The sequence below is a fragment of the Zeugodacus cucurbitae genome, chromosome 3 (assembly GCF_028554725.1).
Source record: "Zeugodacus cucurbitae isolate PBARC_wt_2022May chromosome 3, idZeuCucr1.2, whole genome shotgun sequence".
In the NCBI taxonomy this organism is placed as follows: domain Eukaryota; kingdom Metazoa; phylum Arthropoda; class Insecta; order Diptera; family Tephritidae; genus Zeugodacus; species Zeugodacus cucurbitae.
Genome location: NC_071668.1, coordinates 42,693,894 through 42,715,631, shown reverse-complemented (window position 1 = coordinate 42,715,631; position 21,738 = coordinate 42,693,894). Strand labels below are relative to the sequence as shown.

General features: G+C 36.6%; 1 protein-coding gene and 2 long non-coding RNA genes across 3 annotated transcripts; 2 read left to right on the top strand and 1 right to left on the bottom strand.

The window, feature by feature from the left end:
• Window positions 1-244: 244 nt before the first annotated feature.
• LOC128920133 (uncharacterized) lies at window positions 245-4,611 on the top strand. The gene is made up of 2 exons (XR_008470257.1): window positions 245-4,192; window positions 4,262-4,611. It is a non-coding gene; the product is annotated as an uncharacterized LOC128920133 (long non-coding RNA).
• A 3,964-nt stretch (window positions 4,612-8,575) lies between these two features.
• On the bottom strand, window positions 8,576-13,436 carry LOC105219736 (WD repeat and FYVE domain-containing protein 2). Its single transcript, XM_011196032.3, has 7 exons — window positions 13,133-13,436; window positions 12,731-13,078; window positions 12,559-12,671; window positions 12,373-12,499; window positions 12,127-12,323; window positions 9,092-9,233; window positions 8,576-9,042 (listed from the first exon to the last, which is right to left on the bottom strand). The coding sequence occupies exons 1-7, from the start codon at window positions 13,291-13,293 to the stop codon at window positions 8,904-8,906; spliced, it is 1,227 nt and encodes a 408-aa protein (XP_011194334.1). The 5' UTR covers window positions 13,294-13,436; the 3' UTR covers window positions 8,576-8,903.
• Window positions 13,437-13,550: 114 nt separating this feature from the next.
• Window positions 13,551-14,762, top strand: LOC114804990 (uncharacterized). Its single transcript, XR_003753090.2, has 2 exons — window positions 13,551-13,691; window positions 13,950-14,762. It is a non-coding gene; the product is annotated as an uncharacterized LOC114804990 (long non-coding RNA).
• Window positions 14,763-21,738: the final 6,976 nt, after the last annotated feature.

The following is a 21,738-nucleotide window of genomic DNA, read 5'->3' as shown; positions in this document are numbered from 1 at the left end:
CATTGGTCTCCATGGTTTCATTCTATAGGTCACATACTTTTTCGTTTAAAAATGAAAAATTGAAATTAATTGGCTGGATTAGTTTGGTCACATCTCTGCTCACTTTTTTTAGGCGCTATTCGATTGTCAAACATTTTATATGTGAAAGCAACATTATTGCGCATACTTAAAGAGAGGATTGCACCACAAGTGCTGCCTGTTTGTTTGAACATCTGTATATTGTGTTCGATTGGTTTCTCTTCAACGCTTTGCCAATCGAATACGATTACAATATAATTTATTGGACTGTATGGTAGTTTTAATTTCTCTAATTTATTGTAACCGCTTCTCTATGGATACGTGAAAGTAAATGGCTTTGGAAATAAGAGTTATTAGTATTTATGTTGAGTTAATTAATTTAATTGGATAATTGAGTAATTTATAAAATCTTAGTATACGCAAGAACTGTAAAAACTGTAATGAACTCCTATCAAATGTGAAATGATTAATTTTGTGGACAAGAGATCACCTCCGGTTATAGACATAACATTTAGCAGAACTACAAAAAGGGCATAGAGAGACCTACATTGACCTGTAGCGAAGGTTAAGCCAAGAATGTTCGAATATGAAAGAGAACCAGCACAAACTGGTTGCGAGTTATTACATACAATTTTCCATTAGTCGAACATATTGTGAAAACATTAGTTATGGCACAAAAAGAGGGTCACTTTCAAGTTAAAGCACTTAGAGAATGCCAGTCATACATCAAAATTATCAATCTGTGGTGATTTGAGAATATTGAGGCCTTGATAAATCGCGAAAAGTTACTTATAGTGAATTCCTAGGGGAAGACGAAATGACAGAAATACTTTTTAACATAAAAAGGAATGGGAGGAAAGAAACAGGAGATTTGAGAGACTATAATATTACCCTAGGTTGGGATCAGTGAAAGTAATATTATGTTCCCACACCGCTAATCACCGAGGTTTAGGCTGTTGAGACGTTTAACTCACTAAACCGCTGGATTTAACAATATTTCGCAATACAAAAATGACACTTCATAATCCCTTTAGAGAATCGATTTGAAGCTGTACTACTCTAAATCCCCCAATGCGACTCTGATTTTGCGCCATCTGTTGGTCACATTTGTTTAATCAGAGCTGCTTTTCACTACAAACTGTCAAAAAATGTCACACCTTCGGTCAACAGCTGCGAAGAGTGTTTGTTTACAATTAGTAGGTGCTGGCTGCTGCTGGCTTTCAGAAGAAGAAGAGTACCAACCGTATTATATTTTTAAAATTTACCAATATAATATTGAATAAATTACTTGGGAAGATATTTAAAACTAAAACCCGAATAAAATATAATTATTTTTAATAATAACTCATAATTTGTGTTTTCATAGTTTCACAGCAGAAACTTTGCTAGCTAACAATACAGAAACACTCTTACGGATATGAGTCAAAAACAGCTGATTTGTAAATCTCCAACGGCAGTGAGAACGGGATAGTTTTGTGGAGCGTTTAAATGTAATCTAATCACTTCAAATTTTCTATCGGAACATGATATTAGAGTCTTTTGGTTTCTTATCCGCCCGACTTATTTTCACCTGGGAACTTGGGAGAGGTGTGAGCATACTGTTTTGTTGACCTCACCTCTCATTGAGAATAATGATGCAGTAATGCTAATTACTCTCCGGTAAAGGTTGTACGTCTTAAGGACAATAAATAGCTCGATTTATTGTATGTGCTAGATCTAATCGAAGTAGAATATGAATGGGGCTTTTTTGCGAACTCAATGCTAATAATTGATTAGGATAAAAACCTTGTTACTAGGAATTGCTCAAGTAATGATTATGTAATAACTTGCCAATCCAAAGAGGATTAGGGCGAAAGGTCTGCTCTTGGCCTGGGTGAATTCTGGACAACGGAATTGTAGTCATTATCACTTTTGATTTGAACAATTTAGAATAACAAACAGCACTGATCGAAACAATTAAACTTAAATGATGATTTGCCGAAAACGCCAGTAAATTGTTTTGGAAATTATAAACATTAGACTTCTTTATGATGTTGCCAGGCTAATCAATGCTCAAAGATCCATAAATCTTCCGCAAAACTTTTGTCTCAAAAACTCCGAGTACTGACTCTTCAGATATTTATACCACCAATGGTTCAGTACCCTATAGCAGGACGGGAATAATGAGTATTTTGTAGAGTTTGGTTATAGTTCGCCGAGAGGCCGTATAAACTTTTCAGGAATAACAAATTCACACAGAGCGGCATTCAATTCTTTTCCCCGGTAATTTCCAAGATTTAGCGGGTGGTGGATATCTGTTCCATGGTAAATTTGTCAGTTTGGCAGCACGATAATGACCTGGCTATATGCCGCTTTGTTTGAATTCGACATCCCGCAAAATCAGGCTGTGCAAACTGACGTTAAGCAATTACAAAAGTTCCATCAAGATCGGGAAGGACCTCTTCGAGCCGTGTGATACCTAACGAGTTTTCAAACAGGATTACTCACTATCGTGCGTCTTCTTCAATATATTTCTAGACAAAATAATAAGAGCTGCAGAAGTAAATAGAGATTATACAATTTTCTATAGGAGTGTACAGCTGCTGGCTCACGCCGATGATATTGATATCAATGGAAGCAAAAACCACATCGTTAGCTCTGCTTTTCAGGAGTACATAAGGAAGCGAAGCGAATAGGTCACAACTTGGGGCTCACGTCATTATTGACATAACTTTGACTGTTAACTTAATCTTGTCTATCTTGGAACAAACATTTACACCAATAACAATGCCAGCCTTAAAATCCGAAGATTTATGGATCTTTGAATATTGGAAACGGCGAATATCACAGACGATAGAACGATGAGCTGTCTAAGTGATACGAACACATAGACATAGTTCAGCGAATAAAGACAGCGTACGCTGGCTACGTCATATCGTTCAAATGGACGAATGCACTCCAGTTTTGAATGTATTCGATGCAGTACACCTTGGTGGAAGCAGGGGAAGAGCAAGACCTCCACTCCGTTGGAAAGACCAGGTGGGGAACAACCTGACCGCGAAAAGTAGAACTGAATGGCGTGCTCTTGTTAACTCGGCTATAATCGCATAAACGGTGCCTGTACCAGTAAAGAAGTGGTGGCCTGATAAATAGCATAAGCTAAAGAAGTACGCAAGCTATTTTAGCCGACAATTTACCTTGCACTCTTTGGTGGACAAGGTGAAATGCCAGCGTAGGTGCAAATGCATAAAGAATACAATACAATGGAGAAACGTATGAGAGCGAAGTGACTGAAGAGGAGCAAAGCGTTTTATAATTAACATTTTACATTACTTTTTTTTAAGTACCACAAACCTTCAGTTTTATTGATGCTTTCGAATTGAGGCTTTTCTCGCCCAGTTTCGGAATATTTCCCCAACAGTTCAATTAGTTTTTCAAACAGTTGCTTGTTTTTGTTACAACAACCTTTGTTTTTAATAATTTGTAAAAATTTTTAATAATAATTTTGTGTTTTTTTTTAACCTTTTTTACGACACGCAAGTTTAACTACAGCTATTATCCAACAGCTCTGACAGTGTTGTAAAAGTTACCCAGCAAGTCATGGGTACTGAAACTCCAACACATTTAAAGAAATTTTAATATCACCACTACATACACACATATGCAACAAAGGGTAAGATGTGCATAAACCTTTACCTCAACTCTTCTCTCGTACAGCACCCTGAATGATAGAAAGAACCAAAGTTCTCGTGTGTTTGAACAAGTTTTGTTTTGAGCTATATCATGGTTGCATGTGAAGTATTTTTTTGCGTGTTATATTAAAATCAGTGATCTGCAGTCTAATTATAGTTTAAATTATTGAAGCATTCATTTTTAAATAAGTAAAACAGAGGATGGGATCATGTGTAAAAGTTCACGTAAGTGAGGAAAGTTTTTGATTGTCAAACACTTGGGAGTTGCCAGAAACGATTCTTCTCCACATGGTTCAAGCAGCTCACGACTTCCAGTTTTAGACCAAGTATCCTCTGGGTAGCCAACAGACATCCGTTTGAAGGCGAGCTAAAGTGAGTCCTTGTAAAGCGACACCGCGACACATGAATTCACCGAAATTAGTTCAATGGAAATACTACAGCAAGAGCATCGATGTTAAGACTAGACTGTGCTAGTGCTAGATTAAGAATTCCTGAAGCATGAGGTACTTATTACCTACTTTTATGTTGTAAGAATTCAAATTTTACTATATATTTTACTTTATATTTTATAGAAACCCTCCTTCCAGAAATTGGATGAATCTAGTACTAGTGAAATTAATGAATGAACAGATCTTACAAAAACTCCTAAAGTAACCAAAAGAGTCCTCACATAATGTGCACAGCTTACACTTCCAGGCCGGACCGGGTATTTGACATTTGCCACTCTTTCTCCAGCCTTTGTCTGATAGCAAAAATTGTTCAACTATTCAATACATTTTACATATAATATAATACGATAATTCATGTACAAAGTAAATATAATAATAAACATTTAAATGGCATGATATTTTCAATAAATATGTAATACTAGCTGATGGCGCAGTCGTTGCCCTGCGTGAAAGTATTTGTTTTGAAAAGTAAAGAGTGTTGTTGAGAAGTGTTATTTTGCGATTTATTTGCGATTTTTCTACATATTTTCTCGTAACGCAGCTTGATAAACAACATTCTTTGTTTTCTGCTCCAGTGCGTAAATGTACAGAGAAGATGGTTTTCCAACTCGTGAACACTCCACCGTGTGAAAAACATGGCACTTCCAGAATTACCACACATTTCCAGCGAATGTCTTTGTGACCTGTTGATTGACACCGCATATTTAAGTCCCACTGGAAACTGAATACGTTTGAACTGAAATGGCGAATCTTTGGAACTCAAAGGAATTCGTGAAGTCAAGCACTCTGCCCCCTTGTAAGTCCCTTGCAAAATTCTTCCAACTATCACATTATTCGATAGCTGCGTCACATTCAGTCAGGCGCATGAAGATTGTGTACCATAATAATAACAGATCCAACTTTGAGACGCAAAGGATGCGGTGGCTTGCCAGACAAATCCAAAGAAATTCTTTTGGATAATTCACGGCTTTGTCTTCAATTTCATCACAATCGGTCGATTTGTATGAACACAAATCTTCCGGAATTTGACTTTGAATCGTATAGTTTAAGTCATCGACATCGGTATTTTTGGCAGCTAAAATTGCGCGTGTGCTCAACCAATCGTAGTTACTTATAGTTTTGGCCAATGTATTCAGATATACATTCGTGATGAGTTCATCTTTCGTTGAAGTGAATTGACAATTGATATTTGGAATTGATATCAAACCATTGAAAAATCAACCGGAATTTGCCCATTCCCAACTTTTAAGGGGCACACCTAGTGTAATGGCCTAAAAAAAGGTGATTTTTGGAAAATTTTATTTAAAAAAATACTTTATCAATTATTTCACAATTTTAAGAATATATTTATACATGTTTCAAGAATATACAGTGAAATTCTTGAAGAAAAAAAATTAAATATTTTTTAAGTTATAGTCGATCTACAACGGCGCGAAAAAAAAGGCCCTTCACTGCTGCCGTGATTCCGGCCTTCTCCGTGGATGAAATCTAAAATAAAAAAATTCTCCTTAAACTAGATAATATTGTCTGTACAATGACCTACGATAAAAAAAATAAAAATTTGACAATCTGGCGGCGTTTTAAAAAAAAAAGTCGAATTTTACCCAAAATTTTGGTCGTTTTTGGCCTGCCAAAATTCGATTTTTTGATCAGATCAAAAATCAATAGGTCATTGTACGGAGAACTATATATAGAACATGTAAAAAAAAACGATAGTGATCGGATCATTTGTTTTTGAGTAATCACTGCAGCAAATTCGGAAAATGCTGTTTCGAGAAAAACGCGTTTAAAGATAAAATGATCGTTTACACTGTTATCGAGCGGCTGCTCTTTAAATCGCTATAACTCAAAAACTATTTGAGATATCGATTTGAAATTTTAATAAGTTATTTTTAAAGATGTAATCTACCGAAATATAAAACAAAAAATTATTGTTTTGAAATTTCACACTAGGTGTGCCCCTTAACAGTTCTTCTGCGGTGCTATCCTATTGCAAGAACTCTCGCATATTCATGGTCAATCGTGTGGTTTTCACGTACCGCCACAAATACGATGACTTGAGACATGCATTCAATTTATCCGCCGCTGTTGATTTTGGAATAACAGGAATTATTTGTCGAAAATCGCCTGCTAACGGTATCATTGCGCAACCAAAGCGACGACTATTATTCCACAGATCTTTCATTGTTCTGTCAAGTGCTTCTAGAGAATTGCACTTATTTCATATTATTTTTACCTGCACTTGGTATTAACGTAAACTGAATATTTGGGCCTAATCATTGAATCGACAGTGAATTCGATTTCGATACGATACAGATTTTCGATCAAAAATGTACATGCAATCATTGGGCCAAATTGAATCCGTTTCGATCGAAAAATGGTTCGATTCGATCGAAAAATTTTACGTCGGAATCATTGAATCCGTATCGAAAATAAAATTTATGATCACATTTAACTCACTTACCGACTCGTATAAATACATTCCGCGGCTAATAGATGTCGCTAATTACGAAATCATTGAATCCGCAAAATCGAAATTTTTTGTCGAAATCTATCCGTTGGTGAATGAGTTGCGGAAATGTAAAAGAAATAAACCATTTGGAAGTTTTTATGTAAACAATTACTAATGACGGACTAAATCATGTTTTAAATGGGTATTTTAGAGACGAGAGACAAAAACGGACTAACAAAAATAAAATAAAGATGGTTAAAAGCGATATAAAGTTGCCCCCTCGAAATAGCGAACGAATTTTCTCAAAAAGCCTCTGTCGAATTAAATATTTTTATCGAAAAAATTTCACAATAGTTAAAGGTCAGTTTTAACTTTTTTTAATAAAGCAAAAAGCACATACACATTGTCAAATTTGTCGCATTTGTCGATAAAACAGTTGTACTTTCTCACTTTGTGGTAAAGCAGTTTATCGATGTAATCAATGATTGCATAAACATTTTCGATCGAAAATCTTTATCGTATCGAAATCGAATTCGCTGCGGATTCAATGATTAGGCCCATTGATTCCGTCGATAAACTGCTTTACCACAAAGTGAGAACGTAAAACTGTTTTATCGACAAATGCGACAAATTTTGAAAAAGTGTCTGTGCAAAAAAAAATTAAAACTGACATTTAACTATTGAGAAATTTCTTCCATAAAAATATTTAATTCTCCTGAGGCTCTTTGAGAAAATTCTTTCGCTATTTCGAGTGGGCAACTTTATATCGCTTTTAAATATTTTTAATTTATTTTTGTTAGTCCGTTTTTGTCTCTCGGCTCTAAAATACCTCTTTAAAACATGATTTAGTCCGTCATCAGTAATTGTTTACATAAAAACTTCCAAATGGTTTATTTCTTTTACATTTCCACCACTCATTCACCAACGGATAGATTTCGAGCAAAATTTTCGATTTTGCGGATTCAATGATTTCGTAATTAACGACATCTATTAGCAGCGGAATGTATTTTTCCGAGTCGGTGAGTTCAATGTGATCGTAAATCTTATTTTCGATACGGATTCAATGATTCCGACGTAAAATTTTTCGATCGAATCGAACCCTTTTTCGATCGAAACGGATTCAATGATTAGGCCCATTTTGTCAAAAGAATTACCGTAAAACGAAAATAAGGTGAACTAACCTACTTATTTAATTAATAATCTACATGAAAACAAAAAAGGATTAATTACTATGAAACTATTAGAAACAATGTAATATACTAAAACAAAAAAATATCAACTATATAGAAAACAACTACAAAATGAAAATGTGTTCAAAAAGTATTATTACGATGATAATATATCGCAAAAACAAATTTACTGGAATAGTGTCACAACTCAAAAAAGTCGATTTTTCAGGAGAGCGATTTAAAGTTTTCAATTGTCTCTTATTTAGCAAATAAAGAAAAATACCATCAGTTTATTGACAAATCTAGTGGCCTGTAATATATTAAATACAATGTTGAGCATAAATGGACCAAATAGAGTGTACTAATGCTTTTTCTTGGGCATAAATGTTACCCACTTTGAATTATGTCGTTATTTGTGATAAATATAAATCAATTTCGCCTTTTCCCAATATGTGTTGGAACACAAAATATGTCGTTAATTCGTAAAAAAATTATAACTAATTGTCACAACTAAGAACTGTAGTTATTGTGGTTAAAAACTAATGCAACAGCACATTCTTATATCACGGTTTATTTTCCTACGCATCGGAATGCAATTTTCATACAATATGGACGATGAAATTGCGCACATTTCTGCATACTCAACTCAAAAATCGTGTTTTTTGAGTTATGACACTATTCAAGTAAATGAGCGAAACAAACAAAAATCAGCCTAATTCCAAAAAAAAATTAATATCATACCACACATTCCGCATCCGGTATTAAAAAAAAAAAAACAATTAATCTATCAAGTGGATTTGAAAAATAGAGTGATAATAATATAAATCCACATATGCATTTATTAAATATTCATTATATGATATAAATGCAGACAAAAACAGCAGTAAATAAAAACGGTAGAAATTTTGAAAATGGAGTTCGACAGGATTCTATTACCGTAGGCAAATTACTATGTAAATGCTCCACGCAACAAATATACATACATATATGCAATGTGTTGTACAAAATTATACTAACTCCATTGAATAAAACTTCATGCTAATAAAAGATAAATCGTTAATAAATATAATATAATTTGTATAAGCGAATAAAATCCTGAATAATGTTTTTCGAACCAAATCCAGATGAAACGAGGTCCGTTTTATTAGGCCCAAATTGAAGATAAATCCCAAATTTTTATAATACGGTCTTGCCCAACTGTCAATAGCAGCTTTCGATTCTCATCCAAGTCCATATTGACGATGGAGTGTTTCGCATCATGGAACGAGGCCAATGAAGGACGTCTAAAACTTCAGTTTTAAATATATTCTCACAACATATAAGAAAACATACTCAACACTTTGCAATTGCTTATAGCAAGGATCACAACAACGCACATCGAATTCAAACCCCATTATTGGAATATTGATACGGTTTACAGAACAACTGTCACACACAGCTTTTCCACAGTGTCGACAATGATGCTGTCGAATACCTGAAAGTTATAAAGCACATTGTAAATAAATTATTGTTAGTATTATTAAGACATTAGGGTGATTTGAGTAAAGCGTAAAAATATGAAAAGAGATGAATTATTTTATTTGAATTGATGAATGATACTGGTAGTTCTACCTAACAAAAAGCTACTAAAATTTTTTAAATACTATTATGATATATATTCATATTTGACGATCTTTCAAAGAAAACCTAGAGACTTAATAATATTGCACAATATAGTAGACAATTCAACTTCAGAAAAGCTGAACACTTGGTGTTAAAAAATACAAATAATTTTAGTTGAAGTTTCATTGATGTTATAAAACAAAGAGAAGATTTGAATTAAACAATTGATACATTTTTAACAATATTGAGAAGACGCAATATAAATATTTTGCCCCTATTACGGTTTACAACCCGACTCAGTGGAATTTAAGTTAAGGGTACCCCCCCCATTCTCATAACGGTTGTTTAAGTCATAAAACTAAACCAGTTAGATATAGGGTTATATATATCAAAATGATCAGGATGACGAGACGAGCTGAAATCCGGATGTCTGTATGCCCGTCCGTCCGTCTGTCCGTGCAAGCGATAACTTGAGTAAAAATATAGATATCTTAACGAAACTTGGAACACGTATTCCTTGGCACCCTGAAGAGGTTGCTTTCGAAGATGGACAAAATCGAACAATTACCACACCCACAAAATGGCGAAAACCAAAAACATATAAAGAGTCATAACTAAGCAATAAATAAAGTTATAAAATTTGGAATAAAGGATCGCATATTGGAATGTAATTTTTTTGGGGAAGTGGGAAATTTTACAGAAGAAAGCTACACTCAGATTTTTTTTTACAAAAAGAACTCAGGCACTACTCGACAGATTTCTTTATACCCTGATAACACGGATAAAAAATGCGCAAAATCGGCTTACAACCACGACTACTTTCCATATAACTTAATTTTGAATTCCATCTTATTCCTTCACTTTATAATATATACATAAGGAAGCAAGCATATAATCTTGGATATAATGTATGTTGGTGGTGAAAATGAGGGAAATTGGTTCAGGAATTACCTCATGATGATTTTCCTTATTCTATTGGACTTTATGCCGAATATATGGGTCAAATTGTGTGATATCTTAATAAAACTATAGCAATAAATAGCGAGAGTATAAAATGTTCGGTTGCACCCTTTCTTTACTAGTTTTAATTTAATTCGAACCTATAACTATTGAAGAATGATCCTTAAAAATTTCAAATGAAAATTTCAAATACTCTAGAATATATAGCCGATTTATAGTGCAAGCGTCAGGCGACGACGAGAGCGCGCACGCATGGGCCACCTCGCAGGTACCTAGCTCTCATTACAGAAACATTCACTTCAGTTGTGAACAAGCAACCTTATGGACCTGACTTTATTATTGAAAAGAAAGAATGCCTACTACACGTCAAGAAGAGAATGTACCGACAATTGAAAGAAGCCAAAAAATATATAACGCAGATAAGAAAGCATTATAAAGAGCCAGCCTAACCGTCGAAAAGAATTAAAAATCAGGCTTTTAAAAGGCTCAACTAACGGAAAAACTTATGAAAGAAATGGCTATTTTTTATGGAATACGTCGAACCAATTCTGATTCCATTCAATATATGAAAAATGAAATTTGGGCTTCATTTTATCATAAAATTTCAACTGATCAAAATCCGCTGCACATAAATTGCCTTCCTGGACCTGACTCTTGGTGCAAGTGGCGCAAGTCTGCAACCGCTGGGACATTGCAAGATTATAAACATCCACCGGAATTACACGATGACGTGCAGCAAGCTATCAAACACATCTTTATAAATTTGCCAGCAGATGAACTCCTTCACCATGTCTAGGAAATGATACGCAGAAGAACAACGATCCTCATAGATCCTCACTCAATGTCGGTGGATACGATTTTATACAATAAATTATATATCGATTGGAAAAACTGTTCCGAGAAAAATGCGTGTCACGTCAAGCCAAAAGTCGCGCCAGGAAAATACTTGCATCTCCGAAAAGAATTTGAATTATGAAAAATTATATTGTAGCTTATTTTTACATGAACTTTGAAAATAAAAGCTCACATGTTTTTTAATTATACACCAGAAAGATAGACCGACCAATCAAAAATACTTAACAAACAAGTTTGAGGTAGAAGGTATCTGTCTTGTTCAACGATGTACTTCACAAAAATGTACACTTAGGATTGTTACTTGCGTTTGAGGTATATTGTCAATTGCATAGCAAAATCTGATTATATTAGCCAGACCGGCAATAATATTATACAATTAGGGTTTCTTTTTATTTTTTTATTCTAAACAATTATATTAAAATCAATCTTGCAAAAATTAATATTTTTTTAATTAGTGCTGTTTTTAATTATGTTAATTATTCTCGCTCACAGATGTCTTGTGCTAATATCACATCACCTGCTAATATTATGTTACATTGGACAGTCTGCACTCCTTCACTAAGCAGACGACCTCAGATATTATCAAAATAAAGTTCAACAAAGTCCTCTAATTGCTATCCGGAGCACTTAAAGGAAATAACTAACTTCACACAAGCTCTGAACACGGAGCAGCTATTAACATCTTCACTGACTCTCTCACAGGGAACGGGATCCGAGGAAGCCTATTTATCCTTCCAAATATGTTCTATATTTCTATGTTCTTTGTATGTAGGGTGGGGTATTCTCTTAAGAAATAGCATATATTTCACTAATAGTGTTTTTCCACAAAAATTGTAAATTTTTTCTCGAAATGTTGCAATCTATCCCCAAAAAAAAACTGCCTCATTTTCTATCCTACGCAAAACGTCGATCGAATTTGAATTGAATGATTATATAAAATGATATTTTACCTATTTGTCTTTGGTCCATCATCGCCCGAAAATTCCAAAAGAAAGGACGCTGACATAATTGACAACTATTACTTTCAACCCATCCTGGTACTTCTTTCCGCATCGCATTCATTTCCCATAGAACAATAACCGAATCTTCACTTCCACTTATAAGCTGCTGCGTATGATTTGCATACGCAAGCGATGAAACTTTATTACTAAAAATAACATTAGTACCAATCAATATATTATAGATTATAAACTCACTTGTGTCCTTGCAGTTCATAAATTGTGCCACGTTTTCCTCCAACATCCCATACAAAGACCATTTGGTCACAGGATCCACTAAATAGTAACTGATGTTCTTCTACCCAATTTAGACATCGAATACTCGCTAATAATGGTATTCTGATTTATTATTTAAAGTATTTGGGAATTAAAAATAAAAATTACTGGTGTGTCCTTTAAACGTATTAATAAACTGAACTCCTTGTACATCACATCGTAACATTGTGATCAGGCCAGCAGTGTCCCCAACAAATGCATATTTCGCCATGGCATCAAATCTGAAAAATATTATTCTTTATATTTTATACGAAAGTCTCGGTTTATGTTGTAGACGTACTGTAGTGCTGTACAAGGTGTCTCAAAACTGTAGCTTCCCAATCTCTGACCATTTTCTGTAGAGTAATATACGAATAATTTGTCTTTTCCACATGACAACACCCATTTCAGCATATGAGCTACTACAACTTCCATTACTCGGCCCTGATGAGCTAAATAATCTCGGACAAATGAAAGACGATTGCAGTCTTCCGAAAAAATGTATTGTGTTACCGTTCCATTGTCTTGACCGATATACAATTGTCTCTCGTTCGCGTTATAAAATATAGATGTACCTCCCGAGGGCATACTTTCACATATACTAGGCCAATATTGACCCGAGTCACGTTTAAGCCATACACGTATTGTTCTAAACAGAACTGTACTTAAAATATTTAATAATTAAGCAAACATAAATACAAACTTGTCATCAGATACGCTTATGACGCCGTTTTCTCCCGGAATAAATATTGCAGCATTAATATCATCACCACTGCCTTCCAACTTATTCAGCAATTCCAATTTCCTCTCTGAACTGAAACGATCATCACAGCTCCGTTGAGCCGGCTTAATTTCAGCAGCCATTTCAATATTAACTTTATTTGGTATCTATATATTCTATTAACCTAATCTTTATATTCCTCTCTAGTTAGATTAATCATCGAAAATCTTTTCTTTATTAAACAAAGAGTCTGTAAAATAGAATCTACACAGAGGTTACGCTTAGTCTGCATGGGCAATAAATATATGCCGTGTATCCTGTTATTTGGTTTACAGAGAAAAATGTCGTTGATAAACTTATAGACGGGAACAGGAAACAGGAATCATGCCTACGAAGATCGGGCAACAATAATTTCGGACTCTGAATTCAAATTGAAAATTCCTAATCAGCATTTTAAAGTTAATGCACAAATAAGTCAAGAAAAATAAAGTGACTCAAGTTGATGGATCAGGAACCACTCTACAAATTTCAACTACATTAGGTATATATAATTTCTTTCACATCCTCATATTACGGCAACCAGTGCACAACCACGGCTAGATGGCATCGCTCATCAAAAGATTTTCGAAACTGTTGATATCGGTTAATATTTGAGATATCATAGTGAACAGATAATCTTGGGCATAATATAGCTTGTTGGTGAAAATTTGTGAATTTTTTTTATTAATTTCAGTGGACTTCATTCCGAACATATAGGCAGGTTGTGAAGTATACATATAGTAACCGCAACTACAAATAGTCTATTACAGGTTCGATTTTTCTTTGAAACACTCAAATGCCCCTGACGGATCGACAAGACTTTTATGTCTACCCATCCGCTTCCACTCCGTCGTCAATGTTGCTGGCGTACCCTCTCTTGCAAGCTGTTCCACTTTGGAGTTTCCAACGATTCCACGTGGACCGAGTACCCACACAGGTCGGATTGGAAAGGAGTTCGAAGCTACTAATAACGATGTTAGACACCCCCTTACTAGCTTAGAGCGGACTGTAATCGAGTCCATGGTCAGTACTGACGCTCTGCTGTCGGAGTGAATACACACCTCTCTGAAAGAAGCTGCACTTCGGAGAAGTATGTCTACTGCTACCTTAATGGCAGCCGAAAACTGGAGTTAATTGAGAGCTTCAGAGAGAAGACTCCTCTTAACCTTCGACCCATCCGTAAAACACATAGCTCTTGGAGGTACATATCTCTTAAACGAGAGAGATCATACACAAATGCAAATGGTGGAACGGCAAGCTTTCTAAGTTCAGGACTTCAGTGCGCAAACTATTTAACAAAGCGAAAAGCCCTGGGTGACTAAATACAACAAAAAGATCAGACGGGCAAAAGGAGTGAGCTTTAGAAATTTCTGCTTTTCTATTCTATTCTATATTTTATATATTATATATTTTCTATTTGTATATATTTTCGTTTGTTTGCTTCATCATTTTTATGGTCATCCCTTAGTCACAGGAAGTGTTCATTTGTGTGGTCACCGCATTTTTACAAACGTGTTTGCGACTATAATTTATACATTGACAATATTTACATATAAATTTCAATACTCTTATATATTAAGCGTGTTTTATTTGACCAGCACTTTACCTACATAATTATGTTGGCTTGTCATAATACTATGTTTACATAAAACGAGATTATCTCCATTTACAAGATTAACTCGATAATCTGTAATTAAGAAACGAGATTTCCCATACAAAATTCCTCTCTGGATAATCCGAGTTTATAAAATTATCTCGTTTTATACAACTAGATTTTCCTAGGTTTATCGATAATTTTGCGAAGAAGAGAAATGTCAAATTAAAAAGTAAACAAAACTGGCCGGAAGCGAGAGAAATATGTGTAATACAACAACAAATGCAACACATTTGACAAGTGATAATCTCATTTGGCTATATGTAAACGGTTAGATTATTGAACGAGCTTAGAACGAGATTATTTTCATATGTAAACATACTATACTATTATAGCTTGTACATTGAACTATATGCCAGTTCATCGCTTTTTTTCATTCACAATAGCAAGGTTTTTTAAAAAAAAAAGTAGTTGGCAAAAGCGAGAAACCCCATTTTGACAGATAAAAATGTAAACAAAACAAAATTTTAAATTCTATCGAATTTTATCTATATTTATTTAGATCATCCCGGATCTTAAAAGCTCAGAATATTATAGAAAAGCGTTAAACAAAAGGAAATTTGATTTATAAATTCAAATTTTTTTTCAAATAAATTACATTTCAGCTGAGAGTTCGTGTGGGGAGTGAAGGAGTATAGGCTATCCAATGCAACACCCAAAATTTTGGGTAATTAACCATCGGAATTCTAATACCATCGACTGAAATGTTCAGGTCCAGAATGTACTCCTTCGTCGAATTAGTGAATAGGGTCACTGTGGATTTGGTAGGGGAGAGTGTTAGGCTCCTAGCAGTGAAGAAGCAAGAAAGGTCCAGGAGGTAGCCGTTTCTTTCAAACACATGTCAGCGATTCCATTGCCCGACGTCAATATCGCACAATCATCAGCGTAAGAGGTAACTGAGACTCCTTCTGGTGGTTGAGGGAGTTTTGAAATTTGGAAGTTAAATAGTACGGTGAATAGGACATGACCCTGGGATACCCCTTTTTTAATTCTTCTTTGCTTGGATGTTTGCCCACGAAACGTTACGCATGATTGACGACCGCTCAGGTAATTCATGGTCCACCTCTTCAGCCTTGGAGGTAGCTGAGATTGTTCGATATCTTATAGTAGCGTTGTTTGATTGACTGTGTAAAAAGCTTTTGACAAGTTAAACGCTACTAGGAACGTCCTCTTGCAGGGATGTTTTTTTTTAGACCACTAGTTATCTGGGCGTTTATGACGCTAAGTGCTCTGGTGGTACTGTGCACTTTACGGAATCCATGTTTGTGCTTTGCTAGGTTCAGGTGGTGAGTGAAGGTAGGGAGTAACAAGGCCTCAAGTATCCTCACTACTGGAGAAAGGAGAGTTATCGGACGCTAGGACTCCCCTTGGTTGGCTGATTTCCCTGGTTTCAGTAGTGGGACCACTCTTCCGGTTTTCCACGAGTCGGGTATGTTAAGAGTGGTCATAACAGATTGAGAACCTTGGTGAGATAGTTTACTCCCGCCGAGTGAAGGTGCTTAAGCATCAGCATGCCTATTCCGTCAGATCCAATGGATTTGGACGATTTGGCCTTTTTGATGTCATCTGCAACATCGCCGCTGGTGAAGGTAAGTGGTGCGCAGGCTTTTGGCATTTTGCGCAACCGCCAGGTAACACATCTTTTCGCCTTATTCACCGAAGGGTGCAGTGTAAATTGACGGCTAAAATAGCTTGCGCACTTGAGGCATGACCAGCGAATTGAATTTCAACTCGGTCATCATGCGTTCTCGAGTTGGATAGGGATTTGACAGAAGTCCAGAGCTTACCCACATTTCGTCCGCTTATATTGATTTACCGTTCGTCGAATCTCCAAATTGAGATCTCTTATACGGAATTGACAGGGATCGACACGGCATAAGGTATCACGTACGTTGGCTAAAACTGCTACTTCCGCTTGGAAGTTAGGACGGATGTCCGCAATGCGTCCAGCAGGCTATTACAGGTGCCCATAATTCCATAATTGGGGGCTTCGTCATGTATTGTGCAGAATGTCGAACCGTCAATCTGTTCTACCAGCTCCATTCCCCGACGATCATTTGGCAGGCAAGAATGGCAAAGATCGTGATGCGCGTTAAAGTCGTCAAGTACCAATCGGTTTTCACCACGAATGTTACACTATTTGACGATTATCCACCATTATTTAATATAAACATGGGAAGTAATAAAACCATATCCATAGCCATAAATAATAAGAATATCACAATTATTGTTTTGTTTTAGTTTTGCAATTAAATTCATTTTAATAATACCTGTTGTGTGAATATTTTGTGTTGAATTTTTATGTACATGATTTTTGTTACTTCCTGACACAAAGAACTACGAGTGCTTTTTCCATCATACGGCTAATTCTAGTTCGAATTTGTATTGTAGGATTCCCCGCACCCATACCAAGTATATCTACCTTCCTATATGGGAGTCAGAGAACGGCATTTGCTGAATGAAAAACATTCGTACGCGCTCTACAGCCGAATAATCACACTGTTCGGATCAGCCGATCAAACTTGCCTGAGCTCACATTTTTGTTGTTGATTTTAAATTCACTCGTGTGTGTGCGATTTTTTGTTTCACTCCGAGTTTATTCGGCTCGTGTTCAATATAATGATTTCGGGCGCTTGCTCATTCGATTCAACAATCATTGTTTTGAACAAGAACAACACTCAACTCGCAAAAATCAACTCGTATGATTTTACTCATGCGCGCAGCAAGCGGCACTTTTTCTGCACAGATGAAATGTGAGAAGAAGAACAAGACAAGCTACAACAACAAACTGCATAGAAATTGTTACGGTACATGCAGTCATGCAGTCGTAACGCTCACATCGTGTCGTCTTGTCGCTAATTGTTTACTCATAATCGATCAACTCAAATTGAACCGAATGATGCTTTCGTCAACACAGGCTCATTTTATTGAATGCTGACTTTTGTTCAGTGAGTTGAAGTGAGTGAGAAATTTTGAACCGAGGACTCAAAATCCAAAGAATGATGTGTACGGCAAATTGAGTTGATTTTTACTCATTACCCTGTTTTTTTCAGTGAGTTGAGTTGAATGAAAAAGTTCGCGTATGAGTAAATCAAGAAAATAGTGATTTTTGCAGTTCTCTGATGGGAGTAATACTTTATCTCCGCTTTGTTGTTCCGAATTATGTTCATTGTTATCACCATAAGCATCCATTACGTTGTTATTATTGCAATGTTGGTGTATATTAATGCAATCTAATCTGTTTCTATGAGTCTCCTGCCTGGTGTCGCTATTGTTGTACTATCGTTGTGTCACTATTAAAAGTACTGTCTAAGGTACTAAGGTATCCAGCACAAGCTTAAGTTTTTCTTCCGAAGTTTGCAAATATGTGAAAAGAGTAATAAAAAGATAAAAGTGAGCTTTATATGAAAGTATATTCTAACAAAATATTTTATGTTATAATATATACATTGTATGTAAGGTTGGTCATTATCAACTCACCCATTTGCCTTCAATGGCATAATCATTGTTCTCCTTTGGTTTTGCGTGTTTGTACTTGTATGTACGCAGCTCGCTTTGCCTTTCAGGAACCAGTTTCTGCAATTATATTCCTTTAAAATACTCTGAAGCACTCAATCAACATAGTAGCGGAGATTTCTGAACGGTTCAAGGATTATGCCACTGGAGGCAGATAGGTGAGTTGATAATGTTCAACCTTACATACAATGTATATACTATAACATAAAATCTTTTGTTGGAATATACTTTTATATAATTTTCACTAAATAACCTTGAAACAGTATATTTGGTTTTAAGATAGTTCTTGGCAAACTTTTCAAGTCTTGGAAATATCTTCTATAGCTGTTCAGCAATCTACTAGACATTGTATGGACAATACTTGAATTGAAAGCAATTTCCTTCAGAGAACTTCATTTGCATATTTTTATGGTTATATGTATAATGAATATTTTAAAATGCACAATAGTTAGCTGTCTTTACACTATTCGAGAAAGGTTAAATCTCTGAAGACGCTTATACTTTTACAAAATAAAAAGTGTACGATTCGTCGAACTTAGTAAAAGCTCCTGAATTTCATAAACAAAAATTAATTAGTATTAACTGACGATTTTGATTATATTTAGCTTGAACCAGATGGTTTGAAATACCTATTTAATAGGACCATGACAAAATTACTTACCACAGATAATTACTTGTGTCAGAGCTGTATTTTATTCAAAAAACTCACAACTTATAAAATATCTCATCTACATTCAATCAATTTTTATACTCTATACAAAGTTGCTACGAGAGTATTATAGTTTTGTCCACATAACGGTTGGTTGTAAGTCCTAAAACTAAACGAGTTAGATATAGGGTTATATATATCAAAATGATCAGGGTGACGAGAAAAGTTCAAATCCGGATGTCTGCCTGTCCGTCCGTCCGTGCAAGCTGTAATTTGAGTAAAAACTGAGATATCTTGATGAAACTTGGAAGACGTATTTCTTGGCACCATAAGAAGGTTAAGTTCGAAAATGGGCGTAATCGGACCACTGCCACGCCCACAAAATGGCGAAAACCGAAAACAAAAATAAATATATATAAAATAATATCAGTAACAAATTATTAATACGCACTTACATCCACTGGAGGATGGGATCATGTGTAGAAGTTCACGTAAGTGAGTAAAGTTTTTGATTGTCATTCGCTTGGGAGTGGCCAGAAACGATTCTTCTCCACATGATTCAAGCAGCTCACGACTTCCGGTTTTGGACCAAGTATCCCCTGGGTAGCTAACAAACATCCGTTTGAAGGCGAGCTAAAGTGAGAAGGCGAACCCGCTCCTGCGGTTGTGCGTAGGGTTTGGGACCCACCACATAAAAACGAAGTACCAATGAAAAATGGAAAGCCTCGGATGAGACACCCCCCTTTTGATGACGACCCCTGGAAACGTTTTAAGGATAATGATTTAAGGGCATGTACCTGGAATGTACGGCCCTTAATTGGGAAGGTGCCTCTGCCCAGCTGGTTGAGGTCCAAGAAGTGTGATGAACGGGACAAGGACGGAAGAAGGTGGGTCCTTGTGACATCTACTACAGCGGCCATATAAAGGAGCGCAAATTTGGTGTTGAATTTGTGGTTGGAGAGAGACTCCGTCGCCGAGTCCTGGCATGAACGTCTAGCCACAATCCGCATAAAAACGAGGTTCTTCAACATATCGCTTTTTTGCGCCCACGCCCCAACGCAGCAAAGAACGCCCGTCAACAAACACAAGGAAGGTTCGACGTCGAAAAGCTGCAATCACAAGAGACAGCCACGAAATACTCTACTCGACTTGCGCTCCTGCTCTCTGAGAGCACTCATCAGCATCTCGGTATAAGGGAACTGTGGAACGGCATCTCAAACTCACTGCGTACCGCTGCAGCCGCAACAATTGGTTTTCGGCAACGACAAAAAACAAGCTGGTACGATGAGGAGTGCCGTCTCACTACTACAATAAAAGCTCAAGGAACCATATACCAGCATAGTGACAAACATGTAGTATTGTACTATGCTTACATCCATCAGCTGATACAAATAAATTCCAGCAAAATATAAATATGAATAACAGGCAGGGAAATTGATTCTGACTTAGTTATAACTTCAAGCAATAGTTAGTTATAACCTATAATTATATATAATTTTAGTTATAACCTCCGCATCAAAGGGAGGTTCTTCAACATATCGCTGATTTGCGCCCACGCCCCAACGGAAGAGAAGGACGATGTAACCAAGGATGCTTTCTATGAGCGCCTAGAGCGTACCTATGAGCGCTGCCCCCGCCACGATGTCAAAATCGTGCTTGGCGATTTCAACGCTAGGGTGGGTAAAGAAGGTGTCTTTGGCACAACAGTCGGAAAATTCAGCCTCCATGGCGAAACATCGCCAAACGGCCTGAGGCTGATCGACTTCGCTGGGGCCCGAAATATGGTCGTCTGTAGTACCAGATTCCAGCATAAGAAAATACATCAAGCTACTTGGCTGTCTCCTGATCGAAACACGCGGAACCAAATCGATCACGTTGTGATAGACGGAAGACATGTCTCCAGTGTTTTAGACGTGCGTACGCTCCGAGGACCAAATATAGACTCGGACCATTATCTGGTCGCAGCGAAGATACGCACCCGCCTCTGTGCAGCAAAGAATGCCCGTCAACAAACACAAGGAAGGTTCGACGTCGAAAAGCTGCAATCACAAGAGACAGCCACGAAATACTCTACTCGACTTGCACTCCTGCTCTCTGAGAGCACTCATCAGCATCACGGTATAAGAGAACTGTGGAACGGCATCGCATCGTTGCCGAAACCAATGGATTTCGGCAACGACAAAAAACGAGCTAGTACGATGAGGATTGCCGTCTCGCAGCGGAGAGAAAACAGACTGCCTACCTCGCAACGTTGCAAACAACCACAACACGTGCGGGATGGGATAGATACCGAGAGCTGAAGAGGGAAGCGAGACGCATATGCAGACAAAAAAAGAAAGAGACCGAAATGCGTGAGTACGAAGTGCTTGAGAAGCTGGCAGACAGAGGTAATGCTCGAAAATTTTACGAAAAAATGAAGCGACTTAACGAAGGTTTCAAGACCGGAGCATCCTCATGTAGAGACCAAGATGGTAATCTTTTAACCGATGTCCAGGGCATACTGAGATTATGGAGGGAACACTTCTCCGACCTGCTGAATGGCAGTGAAAGTACAACACCATGAGATGGCGAACCTGATTCCCCAATCGACGACGATGGAGCAGATGTTCCATTGCCCGACCGTGAAGAAATTCGAATAGCAATTACCCGCTTGAAGAACAATAAGGCGGCGGGTGCCGATGGATTACCGGCCGAGCTATTCAAATACGGCGGCGAAGAGCTGATAAGGTG

Bases quoted from the DNA above. Each gene is read 5' to 3' on its own strand.
- LOC105219736 (XM_011196032.3), bottom strand. From the start codon at position 13,293: ATGGCTGCTGAAATTAAGCCGGCTCAACGGAGCTGTGATGATCGTTTC. The intron at 9,234-12,126 runs GTAAAATATCAT...TATAACTTTCAG, and splicing joins GATGGACCAAAGACAAATAG to GTATTCGACAGCATCATTGT. The intron at 9,043-9,091 runs GTATGTTTTCTT...CTGAAGTTTTAG, and splicing joins AAGCAATTGCAAAGTGTTGA to ACGTCCTTCATTGGCCTCGT.